This window comes from Fringilla coelebs (genome assembly GCF_963513975.1).
Source record: "Fringilla coelebs genome assembly, chromosome: 3".
In the NCBI taxonomy this organism is placed as follows: domain Eukaryota; kingdom Metazoa; phylum Chordata; class Aves; order Passeriformes; family Fringillidae; genus Fringilla; species Fringilla coelebs.
In genome coordinates, this window is record NC_140030.1 from 100,928,887 (window position 1) to 100,951,283 (window position 22,397).

At 38.2% G+C, this 22,397-nt stretch overlaps 1 protein-coding gene across 6 annotated transcripts in view; it reads right to left on the reverse strand.

The window, feature by feature from the left end:
* Window positions 1-67: 67 nt before the first annotated feature.
* The window catches only part of MAP4K3 (mitogen-activated protein kinase kinase kinase kinase 3), a 65,561-nt gene continuing 43,231 nt past the window's right edge, over window positions 68-22,397 (reverse strand). For 2 of the 6 annotated variants that reach the window (XM_084202070.1, XM_084202075.1), the window contains 16 exons: window positions 21,639-21,681; window positions 21,264-21,426; window positions 20,173-20,282; window positions 19,189-19,230; window positions 18,871-18,955; window positions 17,778-17,857; window positions 15,177-15,237; window positions 14,974-15,091; window positions 13,076-13,134; window positions 11,102-11,205; window positions 10,172-10,343; window positions 8,011-8,079; window positions 7,801-7,893; window positions 6,138-6,208; window positions 3,581-3,636; window positions 68-1,499 (listed from right to left, as the gene is read on the reverse strand). In XM_084202070.1, the coding sequence (XP_084058196.1) occupies window positions 1,412-1,499; window positions 3,581-3,636; window positions 6,138-6,208; window positions 7,801-7,893; window positions 8,011-8,079; window positions 10,172-10,343; window positions 11,102-11,205; window positions 13,076-13,134; window positions 14,974-15,091; window positions 15,177-15,237; window positions 17,778-17,857; window positions 18,871-18,955; window positions 19,189-19,230; window positions 20,173-20,282; window positions 21,264-21,426; window positions 21,639-21,681 (1,414 nt within the window). In that variant the 3' untranslated portion in view covers window positions 68-1,411. The other 4 variants (XM_084202071.1, XM_084202072.1, XM_084202073.1 and 1 more) reach the window with 4 other exon arrangements.

The window sequence follows — 22,397 nt, forward strand, 5'->3', positions numbered from 1 at the left end:
TTTCGCACAACCATTTAATAGCAGAATTGAAAACTCAGTATGTTCCATTTTAGTCTTATGTGGAAAATCAGTGCAGGTGATAATCTAATTGTACAACAACATGTTAAAAAAATTTATTTTACATTATATACATTAGGGAACATATTTCAAAGCATTACCCATCACAATAACGCAGGCCATAAATCACTTTTAATTTAGTTTGGTTTTAGTGTATATTATCACAATAAAATATAAAGAACATATACAAAAAAAGGAGTCGAATGTGTGCATTTTGCTTAAAACTTAGCATTTACACACTCCATTGGAAAATAGCAATCAAAAATACTTCTGATCAAAACTAAGTTCCCGTGATGCGTAGTAACCATTGTATTGTTTCCATGAGGTAGTAACTAAATTTTGGCCATGTGTTAACATCCTAAAATCAAGAAAAGTGTGAAAATGGTTATAAGGCCAAAAAAAAAAAGTCAAAATGGCAACATCTCTGAGCCATTTCCACAATGTGGAATGTTGCTCCTTTTCATCGTGATATGGAACTATTTAGTAAGACAAACAGTAATAACTACTTTTTAACATTGTATACACTAATAATTCAAACACCTATTGCAGAATTACAGCCAGATACCACTAGTCTGGGACTGACACCCATCCATAAGGTATTGTTTTCAAGCATAGAGAAGTAATCATAAGGAAAGTTTTAATTAAATATAAAAATACAGGTGTTTAACTGGTTTGTTTCACAAAGGAATCTACCCAAATAAACAAAAAAAAAAAAAAAGGAACTTTGAAGCCCAAGTCATATCCACAAAGTCACAGCTTACCTTTGTGACTAAATACATCACATCTCAATACATTGTGCAAACATGAACACCAGTGTGTTGTATTGAAATTAAAACAAGATTGTAATCTGATTACAGCCTTGGTTACAATTTCTAAAAGTTAATATTTATTTGTATTAGTAAATTACATATAATAAAATACAATAGTGTTGCTAAATGTACTATATTTGTTGCTAGAACCCCACTTTATAATAAACACATGAGACGTCCTTATAATAGTACCCCGATTTAATTTCTGCATCCTCAGTGACTTTTACATCTGTACAGGTAAGACACTTGTACTTAACAGGAGGACCTCTATCTACAGAAAGTCAGTGTAGGGCTTCAGCAAGAAGTTTCACTGAAAAATACTGCATATGTACAAAGATTACATAACAGTAAATTAAGCACTTCTGTGGTATCGTAATGCTTTTGTGTCCATACCACAAACAATTCCCGTCTTCCTCTCATGCCACAATAAATTATAAAGTAACTGAAATGGGGTTACTGCAGCTTTTGTGCAATTCCAGCCAGTCACGAGTGCTGCTGCAGCAGGAGTGTTCTCCTCACAGTGAGCTGCCTGCCACGTGCTGCTCTCAGTAGCTGTTCTCATGCCCTGCCAGGATGTACAAATTGCTGTTGGCTGTCGGGTTGTCCGTCGGCCTGCTCTCCAGCACCACGACCCTAAAATGGAAATTAAAAAAGCCACAATGTCAAGTGATCCTTCATTTAAAAACAACCCTGGGTTTAATTAAATATTCTTTCCTAGGATCCATCTGACTGGTTATTATTTCTCTTTCCCTGGATGCCTTTAGTCCAAATGCCCCTCAAACCAAGGCCAACCTCAAAGCAAGCTCATGGTTTTGTCCAGACAAGGTCTCCAAGGATCTCCCATAGCCTTTCTGGGCTCCTGCTACAGTGTTGAACATTTCTCACCAATCATGTTTATCCCTTTTAGGCAGCTGGAAATTCCCTTGCTGCAATGTATCCCTGTTGCTTCTCATCCTTTTAGTGAGGGCTTCTGAAAAGGGTCCATCACTCCCCTACTGAGCTTATGCTTTCCTGGAGCTTTGCAAAGCAAACCCATTCATCAGGCCCCAGTTCTGAGAGCTTTTTTTCTGCCTCTTGCCACAGGAATCACAGATGAACAAAGCTGATTCTTCTGTGAGCACCTCTAGTTAATCTCTGAGCCTGTGTAACCTAATCCACAAAAACTTCCTCCAGCTCTGAAAGTTGCAGAGACAAAAATTTGCAGGCAAAGAGAATCCTCGAGGAAAGAACTCCTATGTGAACAGTCTTTTCTCTTACTTCTTCTTGCCACCCACTTTTGGCCATCATTGAAGACAAGAGACTGGGTTACATGGGCCTGCAACTGCAAAGATCATAAGGGATGTCCTAGACCAGACCTTTCTCTTCAATGAAGAGAAATTAGCAATCACAATTTTGTTTCACAAGCTATTTAAATTTTTTTCATCAGGCAAGAACTGCTAAAACTGCTAAACAGACCAGGAGATTCATGATTGACTTCTCCACAAACATCCTGAAGTGAAGGCAGATGGTGGGAAACTCAAATCCCTCTTTTGGATTCAGACAGGAAAGTTTGCTTGCTGCAAAACTAAAAAACCTGAAAAAAACCTGACCTCTACTCAATGTGCTCCACAAAGGCAATGACACCTCATGCAATGAGACAATTGCCTGCCCATGAGAAGAAAGCAACACACAAGCTTTGATTAGACTGACATCAAGGTTTTTGCTTCTCAGAACACCAGCTCCTGTGAACTGCGTAGGAAAGGACTCCTGCTACTGGAAAAAGGTTTTACACTCAAGCACAAAACAAGACAGAGCTGCGAGGAAAAGCATGTATGAAGAAACTGGAATTAATGTTTGCTGCAGAGCAAACTCTTTAAACATTGTCTTAGACCTGAAAACTATCAGAGCAAGCCAGAAATAGATGGGAGCATATCTGGGGAGGAGGACATTCTTACAAGGCAATTTTTTGCAATGCCATTCTAAGATGCCACATGGCTTTACTGCAAGCAGCGTTAAGACAGAGGCAATTCTCCAAAGAAAAGTTAAAGCCTATCTTTGCAGTTCTTGTGAATTCATTACTGGTGAAACTGTAATATCAGCATGCATTCCCCTGAAGACAAAACAGCTGCTGCTTCTGTGGCTCTTACAGAAGTACAAAGTTCAACACCAGGGCAGAGAAAGTTGAGGAAGTCAGTGACACTCCTAAAACAGCCCTTGGGTCACACAGACAGGTCCCAAAAGCAGATGCCAAAGAACAGTCATCAAGAGCTCTTACAAGACCTGAATTGTCATTCAGGGATAACTGGTAGATTTCCTTTCTGGTGTAAAACTGAGATATTTAAATTTTTAAGTATTTTTTGCACTTATCTCCAGAAGCAGATTTTGATGAGCTACTGCTGCAGAACATCTAAAAATAAAGATTTCATCAAGTTAAACAAAAGAATTACAATACAAAAAGGAAAACACTCCTGGAGATTGTGACTGCAGTCAAGTAAAAGCTTCTTGCCTGGCTGAGTAATTCTGGAAGCTCACAAACACTTTTAAAACTTTTTATTTTTTTAAATTTCAGAAAGAGAAAAGTAAAAGTGAAGAACTAGAAGGCAGACATGTACACAAAGGAATGTCTAAGATGCCTAAAAAAGAATTTGCAAGAAAAGGCAAAAAGAACTTTGACAAGGTAGGGGAACACACATCATTCCTTTATTTTAGTATGTCTTGTTTACTTCTCATCTTACCTGTCAGATCCCAGAAGCCTGAATATCCTTGTATTATCAGAAATTTCTTGTGTGATCTAGACAATAAAAAGAAATATTTACATGTTAAGAGCACATGTGTTTTCATTTTGTTTTTAACACTAGTCGAGAGAAAAGAATTGACTGTGACTGATGTTAACAACTGACTGCCAATTAAAATCCAGTAGAGATTATAATGCAACTGTCACTTTTAACTAAGATATAAAAGTTTTCTGAAATTCCTCTCAAATTACATGAATTTCTCTGGTAGCCACTGCAAGCACAACAGCAGGGCTCAGCTCGGTACCTGAGTTACCAGTGAAATTCTCTGAAAAAGACAGGGTGCAATTAGTGTCACTCTAGAATGTATATCCAAAAATGGGTCAGGCAAATCACACAAAAGACATTTTGTTGAAATGCTGAATTATAGTAAGAGTGCATTAAGTTCATATTCTGAAAACCCTAGCAGAGAAACAATCTAATCTGTGGTACTTATGCCCACTGCAAAAAGAAAACTTCATCTTTTGCCATTTCAGACATGTGCAACAGACCCGTGTGTTCTGTTGGTGAATTGCACTTGTGTGATACATCTTTATGATTATATGAATATCAAAGCACCCAGAAAATCACCATGTTCATTAATGAAGTCAGCCAAAGCCTCGTGCATACTCCATACTCCTGGGTGCATACTTAGTCACTTTGTGATCAGGCACCACTGTTTACAAAGCTCCTCTTCTACACAGCTGAATTTCACACTCTTGGGGAAAGTAAACATTCTTATCTCCTTCCCAGACCCCAGTAATGTTAGCTGACTTAGTGAATTCACTTCTGGTGCAGAGAACTTGCAAGAGAATTTTAATTCACAGCAATGAAATCCTTCATTTTTCTAAGAAAATTAATTTCTACTTTCTGGGAGGCTAAGGCTGTACAATCTTTGCCCAAACTTTGAACTTCTTGTGTCAGAATTCACAGTTCCCTCTTTCATTTTTCACACTTGATCAAACAATGGCAGAAGGTCACAGCTGTGGAAGGAAATAACTTTGCAAGCTGCTCAAATCATCCCCAATTAGGCCAACTCTATTAGAATAGGGAGTCTGAACTAATGATGTCTTCAAAGAAAGAAATGCTGTAAGTTAAGTCAGTCAGCTTTTTGTCCCATGCAACAACTTCCTACCTACTACGTAGCACAAAATTTCCCCCAAAGTAACAAACAGGGTCAAGACCTGAGCCTGGCACTGGAGGCTTTGCATATTACAGCAGAAAATACACTTATTTCTTTTAGCTGCAGCTAGTGGGACAGCTAGTAAGGATAAGGAATTTAAAAAGGCCTAAAAGCTTACCCTAGATGTGTTCTACAGGGAAAAAGTTCTGGGTGGCTTGCTTTTCTGTCAACAGCCCAGTTCTGCTTTCAGTTCTTCATTTAGGTTCTGGCTTTGGCTTGACAGCAACAAAGCAAGCCAGTGTCCCTGACATAAACAACAAAATGCATCTATTTGGGTTGCAGCACGCTGGGACATGGCTCTCTCACTTGGAGAAGAGCCACTGAGCGCTCTACCAATGGGTAGAGCAATGCACAAATGCCACAATAAACATTTGCACCTTGGAAATAAGAAGCAGTCTGACTCCAGCCTTTAGTTCACACAGAGCAGGCTCACTGTTAGCACAGACTGGGTGTATGCCTCACAACTGAGGCTTTGTGCAATTCAGTGTAGTGCTGGAACAACATGAGATATCTAAGCTTGGTGTGGTGTGACTGGATGTGTACCTTAAAATACAATTAGTCATAATGAGCTCAATTTCTCAGCCAATGAAACACTGATGGAATAACTGGTAGTATTTGTAAATATTTATTAATAACCAAATTAATTAAATTCCTACAAAGCACAGCATTTGCACTAACAGGTACCAACGTTTGCAGCAAGGAAAAATAAAAACTATTAGGGAAGGTTGTTATAATGGTTTAACTCTGTCTAAAAATCACATCAAATGGGCTAAAAAGTGACTACAAGGAGATTTTAAGGAAAACCAAACAAACCATGTTTAGGTCAATCTGGTATTTTTCTGTTGAAGATGGAAAAATATTTTTTGTGAAGCTGGACAATTCTTCAAAGTATTTGTAAGCCAAGTGAACACAGAAGAGACTAAAAAACATCAGGCAACTCATCTGACACTGTGACAAAAAGCTGAAGTTTAGCAGTGGAACCACTGGCAAAGCCCAGATTTTTGCATCCATATGTGAGAGGCTAAGGAACTGATAGTGGTCTTCAAAGCAATTTAAGGTGAAGATTAATACTACCAAGAATTAGACTTGGATATTTTCTGTGGCATCCTGGCTTGGTCTTTTGTTTCTGCTTTGCTTGTCAGATGTGAGGAGGCTCTTGTACAGCTCCACCAATGCCTTATAGCTTATGAAACAAGCGCAGAATAAGAATCCAGCTCCTAGGTCTAACCTAGGAAGTTACTGAAATGTCTCACTCTTTTTCACACAACAGCATTATGCATTTCTCCTCCATGTGGCTTACATTAGAAGCCAGAATTTGAAGCAAAATTTAGTACTCACCTCATTTGATCTAAAACTCCTTCCTTGCATGCCGTGTTTCCAGAATGCTAACACACTGTCTTGTAGACAGACTGGTAAGAAAGAACACTGGAATCAGTTTTAAGGCATAAACTCAACCCTTGCTTTTAAGGCCAAAAGCACAAGACTATAGTTTTGAAATCTGTACATGTATGTTCCATTGTATGACACCCACCCACTCAGACAGCAGAATGTCTCCCACACATCACTGACCCTGCCTCAAAAGTAGCTGCATTTATACATTCATTTGTTTAAAAACATTTACACCTGACCAGAAAATATTCTAAATATCTAGTCCTAAATATGTATTTTTCTTTGAACAGGAAATCCCTTTAATACCTGCAGACAATATATATGGAATTTTAACAGAAAAGTTCCAGGAGTGTCTTTGGAGACACTGCCAGGACAGTAAAGGCTACTGGAAGCTCATTTTGTGACAAGAAGGGTAAGGACTACAGTACATGCAGAGGTCCCAGAGCGAGAAGCTTCAAGTACATTGAATCCTTCCTTCCCCCCATTCCTAATCATCAAGAGCCATAAAAGTAATGCTTTCAGTGGCAATGTTTCCTTGTCCTCTTCTCTGTGGGAGGTTATCTTTCGACAGCCTGAAACTTTAAAGCTTCTCCTCAGAAATAAACTCCCTACAACTTCTGATGATTTTAGAACCTACTGTTCTTCCTCTTTTGCTGCTGCCCTTCATCTGCGCACACATCCCTCCAACACCTCTTTCAACAGCAGGTGGTGCAGTCCAGGCATGTAACTACTGGAGAATTGCCAAAATAATCTAGTCTGTTTCACAAATTTAATTCATTCAAATTCTGCACAAGGAAACAAAATTTATGCAACTTGTGACATATAATATAATTTAGTCTTTGAGCTGCTTTATAAAAATAGACTGCACAAACACACATGCAAAATGAGTTAGGCATGGGTGATTCAGAGTTTATGTAGGTTGTGTTAAGGTATTCCCTTGGAGGCTAGAAGTCTTCATCATGCTTCCAAGACATTTAGCTTAATCTAAGAAGACTCCAGCATTATTACTCCATTCCAATTGTTCCTAGGAAAGCACATGCTGAACCTTTCACTGAGTCTTCTCAAAGTGAAATGAGTGAGGTAGTGCCCCAAATGCCAAAGACCAGACACACAGCATACCTATTTCTTTACTGTACCATTGAACAAGTTAATCATAGAAGATCTCAAGTTGGAGGAGACTCATCAGGATTACTTAGAGCATTGTCCAGATGTTGCATGAGCTCTAACAGGCTTGGTGCTGTGACCACTTCTCTGGGGAGCTCAGTCTAGAGATCAATCACCCTCTGAGTGAAATGTATTCTCCTAATATCCAACCTGAATTTTCCCATATGCAATTTCATATAAATTCCACGTCCTTACTGCTGGTCATCACCTTCGGCTGCCAGAGCACACTGTAGACTCTTCTTCAGCTTGCTATCAATCCCAACCCCCAGATCACTTTCTGCAGAACTGCTCTCCAGCCTCTCATCCCCCACTTTCTACACAGAACTGGGACTACCTCATCCCAGATGCAGAATCCACCACTTGCTCCTGTTAAATTTCATCCACATGGTGATTGCCCAACTCTCTAACCTACAGGGATATTCAAGACTAATAATGAAACCCAGCTTACCTATTGATTCAATCTGAAAGTCAAACGTGAGCTCTGATGACAGTTTGCGGCTGGATTTTAACCTGCCTTGCAGATTCACTATTTTTATGCAGCCTAGATAATAAATAAGGATATGTTAACCAAAGATTATCTTCAGTACAGAACCTAATTTGAAGACAGACAGCATGCACATATATGCATACATATATATTTAGTTGACATTAAACTTACAATCCAAACACACCAGAATGGTATCTCTCTCCAGTTGAGTTACATGGACAACACTTGTCTCCGTAGTGTCTGTAAAAAAATGACAGCATTAGTTCATAACATACATTAGCATGAAATTTGAAATAGAAGCTCTAGAGACTGAGACATTTTGATGGATTAGTGTGTTTTATCTACTTAAAATCATCATCTTACCAGTGACATTTCTCTTAGAGATGCATGTCCACTTATCCAACATGTTGGCTGTGACAGGAAAACTGAAGCTACAATACTGAAGTATGGATTTAATTCAGCCTTTTCTGAGCCATGTCAAAAAATAAAACTGACGTCTACATTGTTCTCCATTTATTCTCTCTTGATGCAATTGAATATTGCCGTTGCAAAAAGCCAGATATATGTGATTGTCCACACTATGCTGTTTCATTGCACTTTTCTTCTGTCTTTATTTCTAAATCCTGATAGGGACTTATATATTATTATTTAATTCTTGCTGCTATTTGCAGACATTCCATCCCCAGATATTCCAAAAATAGGGGCTTATTTCTTTCTCCAAACCCTCAAAAGAAGGGCTATTTTTTTCTCTTCTGGGTTACAGCTGCAGCAGTCTCCATCACAGCAAATGGGAATTTGACCCACAAGTGATTAGCAGACATGTCAGCTCAAAAGAGAAGTGTAGTTTTGGTCCATTTGTTTGTTAACATTAAAGTAACATACAAAGCAACTCTTACTAATTCAACATTACTGCCAGATTCTGTAGGCATCTTTCATATAGCAAAGAGAAACTCAGTAAATCTATCAGACATGAGAAATTAGAGCACATTACCTAGAATGCAAGCAGCTTCCAGTTAAAATTATAAAAAACAAAAATCTGTTTGCATCATTGCTCTCCTGCCAGCAGGGGACAGGAATAAGCTGATGGAACAAAAGGGTTTAAATTTGATCTACAAAAATAGGAGAAAACAACAACAAAGACATGACGTGAGAACACACAAGTAATTTAAGGAAATTGCAACCAAGTGTGGAAGGCACAATGCAAAAAAAGAACACAGAAGGGATTAGTACTCTTGTATTTATGTACTAATGCAGACAACATTAAGAGAGAAATGACAACAGGACATTTTCTCTTCAACATGCTTCTTTTATAGGCTGTGCTATAAATTCACACAGTTACAGGTAGGAAAGAATGAGAATAAAATGCATTGTCTGAAGTAGTAAAGTGTGTTAATTGGCCATCCACTGCTCACTTCGGGTATTCTAACTAAGCTTTAAACGGTGTCAAAATCTGATGCACTTTTCAGCAGCAGCAAGGTCAGTGGGTATCTTCCTGGAGGAAACTGTTCTTCCTAGTGAATTCCACAGTACACACTCATCTGGACTCATGTACACATGTATGCCAGCACAGAGCTATGTATAAATTCACCCTGAACCAACCAGGGATCTGTGACAGGCAAAACCAAAGCTATTTACTGCTTCTGAACCTGCCAGCTATGACTAGCAATGGCTCCTTACTGCACCTAGGTTCAGCAGGCAATCTTGTTAGTCTAAAAAAGTAATTCTTAGCACACTTTCATGAGAGCATTTCTGCTGTTGCTCAGATGGCGGCCATCTCACTCATGGTGCCCACACTGGTGATGGACAGGCATTCGGTTTCCTGCTACCAGTGGTCCCAATCCCTTTTGCTTTCCATAAACACCAGAAGAATGCTCTATCTCAGCAGGAGGTGACAACACCATTTCTAACCATAGTGACACACTGCAGGAAAGCCAAAATACACCTTCCAGAGATGTCAAAAGGAATTGCTCAGAATGCAATTTTACTAAAACCTATTAAATAAACAGAAGTCATTGTGCCAGGGTAGAGCACAAAACAGCACAGGGAGTAATAAAGTGCTGCCTAATTTATGGAAATGCAATAAACCATAACTCCATCCTCTGCTATACCAAAAATCTCAAGGAAACCAATCAGTTCAACTAGGAGAAACATAAAAAAAAGTGCACGTGCAAGCATGTTCAACCAGACAGCCCTTTAAGCAGAGAACTTGCAATTGTCACTTAGCCTTAATGATTTAATAATTTGCTTCCTTAAAGAAGCCTACCTTTTAGTGCTTCAGCTATAAGAGAAGAGCAAAGAATATTCTGGAATGCAATGACAACAGCACACAAACCTGTTTCTGTAAACCACGAAGAGGTAGAATTTGGGTTGACAGTCTCAAACTTCACCACCTGGTTGAAGTCTCTTCCTCTACTGACACCAACACAAACTAAAGGGAATTCCTGCTCGGGGACTACCAGCATTTCAAACAATCTCAGTGGACAAGGTACAGGAAAATCTATGTGCTAGATGAATAAGCAAAAATAGATATTAGAAGGGAAACAAATGTAGTCTGAGTTGCTATTAGGTATTCAAACAGTATGGTAAATTTTATGACATACTTTGTAATGTTAGGTTTACTTCTTCAGATAACAGGAATTGATAAATACAAAAGGCCTGAGTTAAGAAGCTTGAAGCATCTCATGCCAATTCAGTTAAAAAAAAATAGCATGTCTTTTATCATGTGTGTCCTTTGCAGCTGCCCATGGACAACAAGAGTGCTCATCACTGCTCTTCCTGGCTACTGAGCTTCTAAGCCTTCTCTTCCAGGGTGACTGAGTTATAGCAGTTGCCTTTTTATAAACATGAGCCCACCCTGTCTCTGCCTCTTCAGGTGATGTCAGATGGGGAGATAACAAGCATTTCTGGGCACCTTAGTGTCAAAAAACATAGAATAAATGGTCACCTTCTCTCTAGTATCAGAGCAAGACCACTATTAACCCATGTCTCAGCCTCCCAGCCTCAGTTTTCTATTGTGCAACTGAAGGGCAACGTTCATAGATAAAAGGGCTTGGTTCTCTAACTGAAGTGCACCCCAAAAACATGAACATTTATTTTCAGTCAGTTAATACATGACACATTTAAATAGTTATTTTCAATATAACATAACAGAAACCAAGAGAAAAGTCTAATAAATCAAGAAATGGCTAATACTTATTCTTAGAAGACAACAATACTTATACTTAGAAGTATAAGTACAACATGAGAGTAATTGTAATTTTACCTTGATTAACATAAATTTTTGCATTGGTTCAACCCATTCTAACAAAACAATGCTAGACTGTAGTGCTCCACAAAGGTACTTGTGGCCTGTGTAGGGATTTCTCACTGCCAAGAAAGGATAGAGAATATTATTGTATTAAGCACATGCAAATTATAAACAATTTCCAACCATAACAGTCCCTTTACTTTTGGAAAATACTCACCACCCCCACTCTAATCTTTTATATATTTAAAAAATAGCTGATTGAATACACATTTGGAGTGCCTTGGGTGTCCTGTGTTGGTTTGCCTAAGCTATCCCAAAATCACCACAAGCAAGCTATTAAAGAATGGTTTTTTCTACAACACACAGTTACCCAGCAGGCAGTGAACAGTTCAGCTGCCTTTCAAGCACTATCACAGCCAGTGTGATATCCAGGAGCTCTGTAATTCTGATGAACAATTCTAGACCATCAGGAAATCCAGTTGAAACTGAAGAACAATAGAAAAGCAGGAAGTGTTGCTCTTCCATTGTCAGAACTCAATTAAAAACTGGCAGAGAACAATAAAGTTGCAAAATTGGGCCCTGTGAAGTTTCACAACTTCAATTCTACAATACTGACAAAATTTCACTCCTTAAGTGCTGCCAACATTTCCTTTAAGACAAACAAGTGTTATTTTGCACTTTGTAGAAATACATCTAAAGGCCAGATTTTACTGTGCAGTAAAGTGACTGTGGGCCATCAGGCAATAAACACAGTTTAGGTAACAGGATTCTACAACCCAGAACTATCACGGAAGTGAAATATGCTCACACTACCTGATTGCCACAGAAACTCATCAGCAATCCCTTGGCACCTTAAACATAAGTGCTTTATTTCATTAATCCAAGTTCTCACTCAACATCAGACTGACTACAAAGTGCATTTGCAAAGTGCAAAATAACACTTGCTGTGACCCTGAGTAAGGCTGAACTCAGCAGCAGAAACCACAAAACAACCACCAACACCTGTAAGGTGCAGAAAGAAGACCAGAAATTCTTGGTTTTTTCTGTCTCCTGTGGCACTCCTCCTGCCCTGAGGCCAAAAGCAGACTTATGTGCCAGCAGGAATGGAGGCTCAAGTCACAAAAAGTAAGACTCTTAGAGCCACCCTTGCTGTGTTCACAAATCCTCACTCACACTTATCATGCACGAAAGGCTCCAGGCTTAGGAGGCCGAGCTATCTCTAAATATGAAGACTGCCCTCATAATGTCAAGTACCAGAGCACCCTTGTTAAATTCTGTGCCTGGCAGGAGAGCAATCACAGAATCACAGAGGAGCACACCACAAGGCTTCTTATTTTATAAACCTAGAAACACAGGGACTTCCAAAATTAATTTTTCTGTCAGTCAGAGTTTTTACACACTCTGCCCTCTGTCACCTCACCCCTGTTATCCCAGGAGTATTCCCTGCAGCATTCATTAACAATCTCAGTGGTTTGGGGTTTTTTTAATCTATCTGCCTCCCTTTTAGAACATGTCTTAACACAGTGCAGCTTTGAGACTTTGGCAGCTGGCACATTATTAAACACATTATAAAGGCTTCAGAGACACTGTCCTCAAAGAATTAAGAATACTCCTTTGCTTTTTACCATCCAATATTGATAACTGAAACTTCTGCTAGGAATGCAGGTGGCTTAATCATGATGGCAACTTCTCTAAGTTTCTCAATCCGCAGGGATTAGGGTCTTCTGGAGAACTGGTTTGAATTTTGACATCATTCCGGTTCTCTGCATTTCTTGTAAATTCTCTTTGAATATAAAGAGCTAAATGGGAAAGTTTCTACTGCTTTAAACCCAAAGACGAACCTGAATGAGGTGACTGTCTGCAAACACACAGCTTCACAATAATGACAAAAGTCTCTTCTCCCTTTACCTCCTACACCTGACTCAATAATCTTAATACTGCCACCATTTGTGCTGCCCCTTCACATTTATTCTCCAGACCTTCACTTACCAACACAACACTTTTGACACCATTTAGTGTCAGGAATTTTCGTAGATACCGCGAACTTCCTACAAAAGATAAACACAAAATTATTGATTGACTAAAACAATTGAGTGAATTTTCTTTTTAGACATTCACTGACAGAAAAACACCTGCCACACCAAAAAACTAAAAAATATGAGTTTATGTATTTCCTGTGAAAGCATGGAAACAATAATGTGAAAATGTATCAGATAAGCCAAAGTATTATTGGCTGGTAACACGACTCACAGTTTCTACATGCACCAGAAGACAACAGGCACTATTGAGACTGGCCACAGTACTCTTAACAATAAAAATAAGTAATCTGATGCTGTAGAAATGGGAATAAACCGATTGATAGACAGATGCTGCACCCAAAGCTATGAATTGTGAAAACAGCTGTGTAACATTTCAAATGTAACTATCCAGAAGTGACTGATAATGCAAAAGGAGTGAACAGCATGAAAACTGAGTACTGGGCACAAATTTTCACTGGAACAAGTCATGGAAGGTTTGAAAGGAGCTGCTCAAGGACACTCCAGGGAAAGAAGCTGGAAAGGAGACTTATCAAAGACATATTTTCTGCTACTGAATGTCTGCCTACCAAGTATCATACACTGAGGTTAGAACATTTTGCAAATGAATATACAAACCTCACAAATTACTTCAAATCCAATTTTGCTTTTCTTTTCTCTACCAAAACCTCTGCTTTTACCATTTTACATGTAGCACTCATCATCACAGTATCCAGAAATGTTTAAGAACACACTTTATGGTCTGGTAGGAAAAATTACGTTCTCCTACATACTTCAAATGTCTGTCTTCTGCCCAGGTAAATGTGACTACCCTGACACCCGACAACCAGAGGTAAAACAGGAAAACAGATTATTTAAATTAATCTTTCCTGCCTTTGAATGACTTGCTTGGCATGCACATTCAGGCTGTGCTGCATTTTTCTTGGGAAGTGACATGACTGGACAAGAAATTTTTTGAGTCCTCTGCAACTTAGGTGACGTACCATTCCAGGCAGAATCTAGTATGGTTTTCCTAGCATGATCCTTATGGTAATTATGGTTATTAGTGCACTGCTGATTCAGTCCTCAAGCCAAAGTCAGGCACCAAAGTCAAATTTGGGAGAGAGGAGCAGAACAATAGTGCAGGTACACAAAAGGTAACAATTCAAAGCACAAATTATTTCTTAGTTATTTAGAATTTACCCTCTAGAAAGAACACAATTTTCAGACAAGTGTCACACCATTATGTTTGCAGGTAACTGAACAAGAAGAAGCCTTTCCTGAACCCAAGAATTACCTGTTAATAGGCTTTTAACAGAACCAAAGGTAGCAGAGAATTAAATTTTCTATAATATAATTTCCTAACAGAAATCCCACTCTATTAGAAGAACCAGTGTGTCACTATGCACTTTAAAAATCAAAGATTTTTCTGCAAACTAGAGTAGTGTTACTACCTCCTTCTGCTGGGATTTGAATGGGCTACTACTAAGGCTTGTTTGGCAGTGTCCTGGTTCTGGCCAGGACACGGTTACTTTCTGCAGCAGCCAGGAGGGGCATGGCCATAGCTTTTGTTCAGCATCAAGTACAAGCAGAACCTACCACACTAGACTATACCTGAAAAGAGCTATGCCTAGAAACAAGAAACCTTCATAACCAGAAGGTAAGGTGTACCAAAATCCATTTTTCTAACAAGGGTAATACACATCCCTATCTGTGTAAATGTAGGGCTCAACCCTCTCATTAATGCACATGAGTCATTCACTGCAATCTGTGAACAGAGCCCCCCACTATTTAGTGTTCCCAGAGCTTCACAAGCATCTCCTGAACTCCCAGAGTTAAGATATTCTGATATATCCGATGGTGTGTATTTACCTGGGAAGTATTCGGTCAGGGAGTTTATGTGCTGGAATAGCAACAGGTAACTTTTGCATTTGCCTTGCATAATCAAAGAGTCCTGGTAGATTATGGGAATAAAGCTGAGAAGCTTTACCTGGCAATTAGAAAACAAACCACACTTCAAATACGAAACCAAGTGTTTACCAGCGCTACCACTGAAAGATAGCACAGTAACTTACCAGATATTGATAACAAACAATTGTTCATGACATATAACCAGGTACATCTTCGAGGAAATAGCTGATAAATGGAAGGAAGAACAAAGAAGTAGCATTCAATTTCATATATACCAGACAATTATCAATTAGTATCTGCTTAGGTGACCAGACAAAGCTAATACTGACTTGCTTTTTTGCAGCAGAATTTAAGCCAAGTAATGTTTACCTGGATTCCAGAGCTAATTCAGAGTAAATCTTAGGCACACACACAATATTTAATATATGAATTAACATTTGGACAATTAGCACATTTTATACTCATGTCTTCAGGTATATTATATTCCATAAGATGTCATTATAAAGATCAATCAACTCTTTTCCAAAAATTTCAAAAACCACTGAATTTTTTCCTTCAAAGAAAAAAAGCTCAACAACAAACTTCAGTAAACCAAGTGTGGTCAACAAACCACGTTCTAAACAAACCACACTGTTCTAAAGCCTGTGACAGTCCAAATCTCTTGAAACAATTAAAACTTGCACTCTGAAGGGATTCTTCACCTTCACCTGCATGATTACACATTTCCCTTAAGTGATGAATGAGTGCAACAAATTTTCAAGGTGGAGCTGTTTTTTGTCAAATCCTGCAATTCCTAAAGAGATGGGGTTGAAAGGAACAAGACATCCCTTAAAAAACCCCAAAAAACCCACAACTACTTTTTTCCCCCCCCTCACTTAACTTTTGGAACTCATTGACACAAGATGGCATAGAGGTAGAAAGTACCAACACAAACAAGGGATTAGACATACCCATGTTCAAGAGGCCCAAAACAGGACAAAAAATGGGCAGGGATCCTCTAACATCCCTGATTCAATAACTCTAGTGGAGTATGGGGAGAACACACAGTGAACAAGCTCATCAACATTTCCCACTGCCACTTTAGGAAAGAGACTACTGGGCTAGATTGACCACTCAGGAGGACAACTATTTTGCTCTTTAAAAAAAACCAAAACAAAACCAAACAACAACAACAACAACAAAACAACCACAAAAGAAAACAAAACACAAATCTTCCAAAAAAAGAATAAAATATTAACCTTGAAGCTATTCTAACCCCTGGAAATGTGAATTATGTCTCTTTTGTCCACTGATGAAGTGAAATACAGAGAAAAATATTCAAGGACAGTACTTTTGCTTTTATGCTGAGATGTCAGAGTGAGAGCAAACAATGACATAAAACACAAAACTTGGAAATGCTATTAAAGCCCTGCTGACTGTTATCATCAATAACGATGCAATAAATGGTTAGCACAGAGGGTGCACTTCTATTCCTGAAGTCTTCTAACAACCTAAACACACTGTAAGAAACACCTATGGTAATAATCTACCACACTGCTTGTATCAAAATTTAACATGCAAGGCTGATTGACCTTCTGTAGGCACATGAGCATTTTGTGACTCAGTAGGTTTGGATCTGAGGATTAAAGAATAGCAATTCTTGAAATTAGCAGGTTAATTGACCTGTCACTCATTCCTTGTTCCACACATGACTGGCTGTGTTAGCAAGCATTTCTTCTTGTCTCTAAGTGCTTATTAAAACATTTCCCTGAAAGCTCACTAGGCAACACACTACATGATTTTCATTACAGCTCTTCTCCTTCCTTGCCAGTTAAACCAAACCAAAACCAAACCCCAAACAGTAAAGAAAAAATCCAAACCTTTCCCTGGTCTACCTGGCCTATAACAATTATTATTACATTAGTGATATTTCTCAGGGTAATTGTTACAACTGCAGTGCAGCAGCAGAGTGGTACCTGAGCTAAGTTTAAATCAGGTAACTTGAGCACCAGTATGATTATGGGTTACACTGAGCTCAGTTCAACTAGGCCTCCCTCTCAACAAAACAGACATCTCTAAAATGTCTGGACCCATGGAGGATGAACAAACACCAGTGCCTCCAGCTTACAGTGTGAATACTGTCCTTGCAAATTCCTCCATTCTTGATGGCAGGTGCACAGCTCCCTATGGTAGGGAGAAGGCAAGAAAGAAACAAGTCTCTTAGAGACTAACAAAACAGCTGGAGAATACAGAAAGGCCTGCAACTTTTCCCCTCCCCAGCAACCCTTTAAAAAAATTACTTATTGTAAGACTTTGCAAAGACAGAGCTTTAGGTGGAATTCAGTAAGCTGAATCTCATCAGCAAAGCTGCTTTTAAGACCACAAGAATGGACTCCTGTGAATAAAGGACCTCCTTTCTTCCCTGTAGCTGAGTCACAATGTTTGCTGCAAAAATTCTGCATTGTAATGAAGTTTTAAGGAAAATACAAACTTTCATCCCAAATGCATCAGGGAAATTCCATACTATTCACCTAATCATTTAACTGCAGAACAATGCACTATGATGAAGTTCAAAACACAGAATAGATGAAGATCTCCTATATAAACACAGTTCAGCCTACAAACACAAACATGAGTGAAAAGTATCCCCAATAGCAAATATTTAAGGTAATTCTCAATGTAGCCAGTGCCCATGTAAATATAGTAAAAACCATTTTTTACAAGGATTATAAAACATTAATATGAGGGGTTAAAAATGTGATTTTTTTTTTAAACCAGAAATATACCTGCTCCATTGATGTTTCATGAAGTTCATTGAGGTTCAGTGTGTAAATACCTTCTTCTGCTCCAAATATCAAGTACTGATCTGCAAACACAAACAAAAAGAGGTAGAAATTTAATTCAGGAAGGTATACACACCTTCACCAAAAAGCAATGTATACATACATGGAAACAAATCAAACTATAATAGTTATGGTGTTTGAAGGCATGGAAAATTAATCCTGATAAGGAAGCTTTAAATTATGAATGGGGCTGTTTTAAGTCATTAAGAAAGCTCAGGGGTTTTTTTGAGTAATAACTGAAATTTAAAAAAAAAAGGCAATTCAACCACAAGCAGGAGATCATGTGAATAATTTCAGCATATCTTACTTAGACATTTCCATGTATTATGAAAATATCCATTGCCTTCTTTAAGAGTACTTCTACAGCAGTAGTGACTTGAACATTTTCCCAATAGCCTGTGGGTATCTTGCCTCTTAAACATAATCAAATCCCTGGATTGTACATAGGCATGCAAACAAGGCAGACATCTCCTATGAGATGATGTCAACTGCTAAGGATTTACCCTTCCCTAATTCCAGTTTCTAAAAAAATCCAAATATTTTCTTGCTGACCAGCTCGCTAGAATGTCTACATTAGCTTATAATCAAAGGGTGTAATAGCAGGCAAAGTGAGTACAGTATTACCAACTATTCCTTTTATCAGGCTAGATATTAAAGCACTAACATTTATGCAGAAAACCATAAAAAACCAGCTGCAGAATCCTTCAGGGCCAGAAAGATCTCAACTAAGAAATCAATCTCAGCTCAGACCTCCAAAAGTCAGATTTTTTACAGAAAAATTAGGATTGTCCTCTTTTGCACTAAAATGTTGAGAAGAGTCTTTAACTTCAATATGCAATTTATTCTTTTAAATCAAAGCCAAAAACTCCATCCAATATATCTTAAAAACAAAACTTTAGACAGCAGTGGCAAAATGAAAGAACAACTCCTGCTTGTATGAATATATGTCTGTTTTAAAAGGAATAGTCCTGCTCTTCTAAGCACTCTTGAAATTCAAGGAGAGGACAAAATGGGTAAAATACTCATCATATAGTACCTCTTGTATCTGGATTTATCCAAGATGTTGCACAATGAATTTTTAATGGACAGCCATTGAAAACCTTTGAAAAACAAGCACCCATCTGTAGAAGTAAAAATATTAAATACATACATATGAAAAATTAAAATGTGACCTTCCCAAAAGGATTATTTTTACTTCAAGTAGTAACAAAAGGTTAAGAGTCATACCACTGGCATAGCATTGCTAAGTCATATTAGATTTTTTTAAGTAAAAAAGAAAATAATACAAACATTCAAAAAATGTGCTCTTTCACCCTGCTCCCAACATGCATTTGTGTGACTCAGCAATACTCACATGTACTTTAGGTGTGGGAGGAAGGCCGTTACTAATTGGTTTCTAGAAAATAAAATTTAAAAGTATGCTTACACTCACACGCACACTATGCTTGAACACGTACATTCCCTCCCCACACACAGCATAATCACAAACACTCAGCCTAATTTTCTTTTCATTAAAATCTCCACTATGATTCCCTAATTGAATACCTCCTCATTGAATGTTTGCACAGTCTTGTGCAACATGTTCACACTGCAGTGGTGCCCCTAAAAACGCCATTTCCAGTACGAGAGAGTTTAAGCAATATTGTAACAATTGCCCAACTCTTCAGTATTACACCATGAAATGTTACCACTCAGTGCTACATGCACTTTTCTGTGTCAGTATCAAGTTTTCCTAGCACAAACAAGCTTCTGAACAAACCCATTTTACAAGTAAACTTCAAACACACAATTTCCAATGAAGAGTTCAAAGCTGCCCAGGTAATCCTACTTTTCCAAGTATTGCCAGTATTACTGGCACTTCCTCAAAACAAAACAAAGATTCATCACCACGTTTCTAGTCTATTTCCTCTTCACGTCTCACAAAAAAATCACATTTCCAGCCTCACACTTGGAAGGAGCCTTCAAAGAGGGCAGTCTCATGTTATATTTAATCTAGTTTAACTACAGCATATTCCATTCCCTCATTTCACCATTTCCTTAAACAGTCATTACCCAGTACAACACAAGACACGGCTCTCATTATGTCTCTCAGGTGTGTGAAAGACCAAGAAAATGGCATATATTTGTGATTGTTTCTAAGGAAAATTAAACACTGACAAACTTCAGACTAAGGCTGTATCACAGCTAGACAATCAGGGAAAACTGTGTTTCGATTCAAAGTAAACAAGATGCCACCCAGCATAACTTCCATAGTAAAGAGCACACCTGCTCCTTTTCCTTGCACAGGCAGAACACTCAAGACAACTCTAAAAGGACACCCAGAAGCTTAAATACCTACCAGCATTTCCTTCTTTTCTTTCATTGAAAAGTTAGTGTCTCTAGCCTCATTCTGTTGATGTGGCAGTTCCTCTCTTTCACCATTTAATTGCACAGAAGGGACTCCATTACCTAGAAAGATTCATAGTTAACAATGCGCTTCTCTACCTTCACCTCAAAGAGTAATCTAACCTAAAACCTCTTAAGTGGGCCAGAATTTCCAATTAAGTCAGAACACACACTGTACACAATATAGTCTAAAATACCCTAATTTATTTCTGAAGCATGCATGTTCTAACATCTGCACGTATCCGTCAAGCCACCTTCAATCTCGGTCCATGACTTTTGGTATTTAATGTAACAACTCTAACATAATAACTCAAATCTAACAACTCTAACAGGAGCACAGAAAGGAATGCAGCCACAGTTATGAGGGAAAATGTGTTGACCATACCTAAAGAAATACCTGCCAATAGCTAACACTTCAATTATTGATTCCTTAGAAACACAACCTTGTTAGAGTCAAATCTTTAAGAAATCAACAGCAGTACTAAGTATGAAGCAAGGAAAAGCTACCAAAGTAACAACTAAGAGGCAGACATTGAGCTTGCTTAAGAGAAGCCAGTCCAAGACAGCTCTCACGGCATCAGACTGACAAAGGCATAAAATGAACAGTCTGAGCAGACAGTAAACAAATACAATTACCTCCTCTACTCCCCACCCCAGTTCATTACTTACAAAAGCAAACTTTGAAAGCAGAACTCTGTTATTGACGTGACAAATAACAGCTGACACACTCAACCTGAAACCTACAAACATACTTCTTTCCCATCTGGATACTCTACATTATAAGCCTTAGGAAAGCAATTGTGTCACCAATGGCACCAGCAGGAATTGTGCCAGTGACTTTGATAGAAGGTACATTTGACCCTTTTAAGAGTTAAAGCATGCTTTTTTCATGAATTTTGGTTTTCATGTACTTTCTGTCACTTGCCCACCATAGAAAAATTACCTCAATATCTTTTAATGTGTGCACAGCTAAGAATACAGAAATAAAATCACATTAGATTATTTAAGAAATACTTGTATACTCCTTGGGGTCACGGTTATTACCTAAAGGATTGGATTTCTGTGGAGGTAACCGAGGAGGTGGTGGTCTGGGTGGAACGTGAGATGTAGATTTTGCTGGACTCTCTGATGTTGGGCATCTCTTGATTGTCCCTTGATTTTCATTTTCAGAAGAATAAGTTTCTTGGGGGATAAATATGGATTTAGGCTGAAAGAGATGCAGTAATAAACAAAACATCATCAAAAACGATTCAAGGCATCCATGCCACTTATCAGTGACGAAAAAGCCCCACATGCAGCATTTTGATCCTGAAATTTTCACTAGTAAAGAGCCACCAATACAGCAATGTGAATATTCTCAATTTATTTGTTTATTTAAAATGCATTTTTCTGCTGAGCAACCAAATTCTCCTCACTTACCTTTGGTGGTAAAGGAGGTGGCACTTTAGGTTTCATAGTAGCACTATTAAAAAAAAAAAAAAAACAAAACAAAACTGAGAGAGAAAACTTGAATAGCAGTCTTCAAGAAGAGACAGGGTTTTTATAAATGCCATACAAATAAATACCATTAACTTGTCAAGAGCCCTATTATATCCAAGTAACTGCATCACAAATACTTTCAAACATTTTGTTATACCTCCGATAATATGAAAACAAGGATCATATGTTCCCCCCCAGAGAGCAGAGTGTCATGAAGATTTTTTGCTTGTTGAAGATGCACAAACTCGTGCAGAACAAAGTAGGGAGAAGCAGCCTGACATTTGCTGTGTTGAGAGGAGAAAGTTAAGGGTATCAGTGAGCTGAAGGGGAATTACAAGAAAACTAATGAAGACCATTCCCTAGAAAATTTACACTGATGACTTAAAACAGCCTTACACAGAAAAGTAAAATCCATCTGCAGCAGACAGCTACCCTCATCTATAGGTTGGTTGGTTGATTTTTGACTGATGAGTCTCTTTTTTTACGTAAATCTTGGGAAAAACAGTTTTTCACGCTAGAGCAGTTTGGTCCAACAGTACAAGATATTATCAGAAAACAACATAGCTGAAGCATCACAAGCATTCTTCTTCTCCTGGCTCTATGATTTAAAAAATATGCTGCATTTAAAAAGAAAACACTAAACTCTGAAATTTTACATGTTTTAAAAACCAATTAAAAACTGGTTCCAGTGTCCTGTTT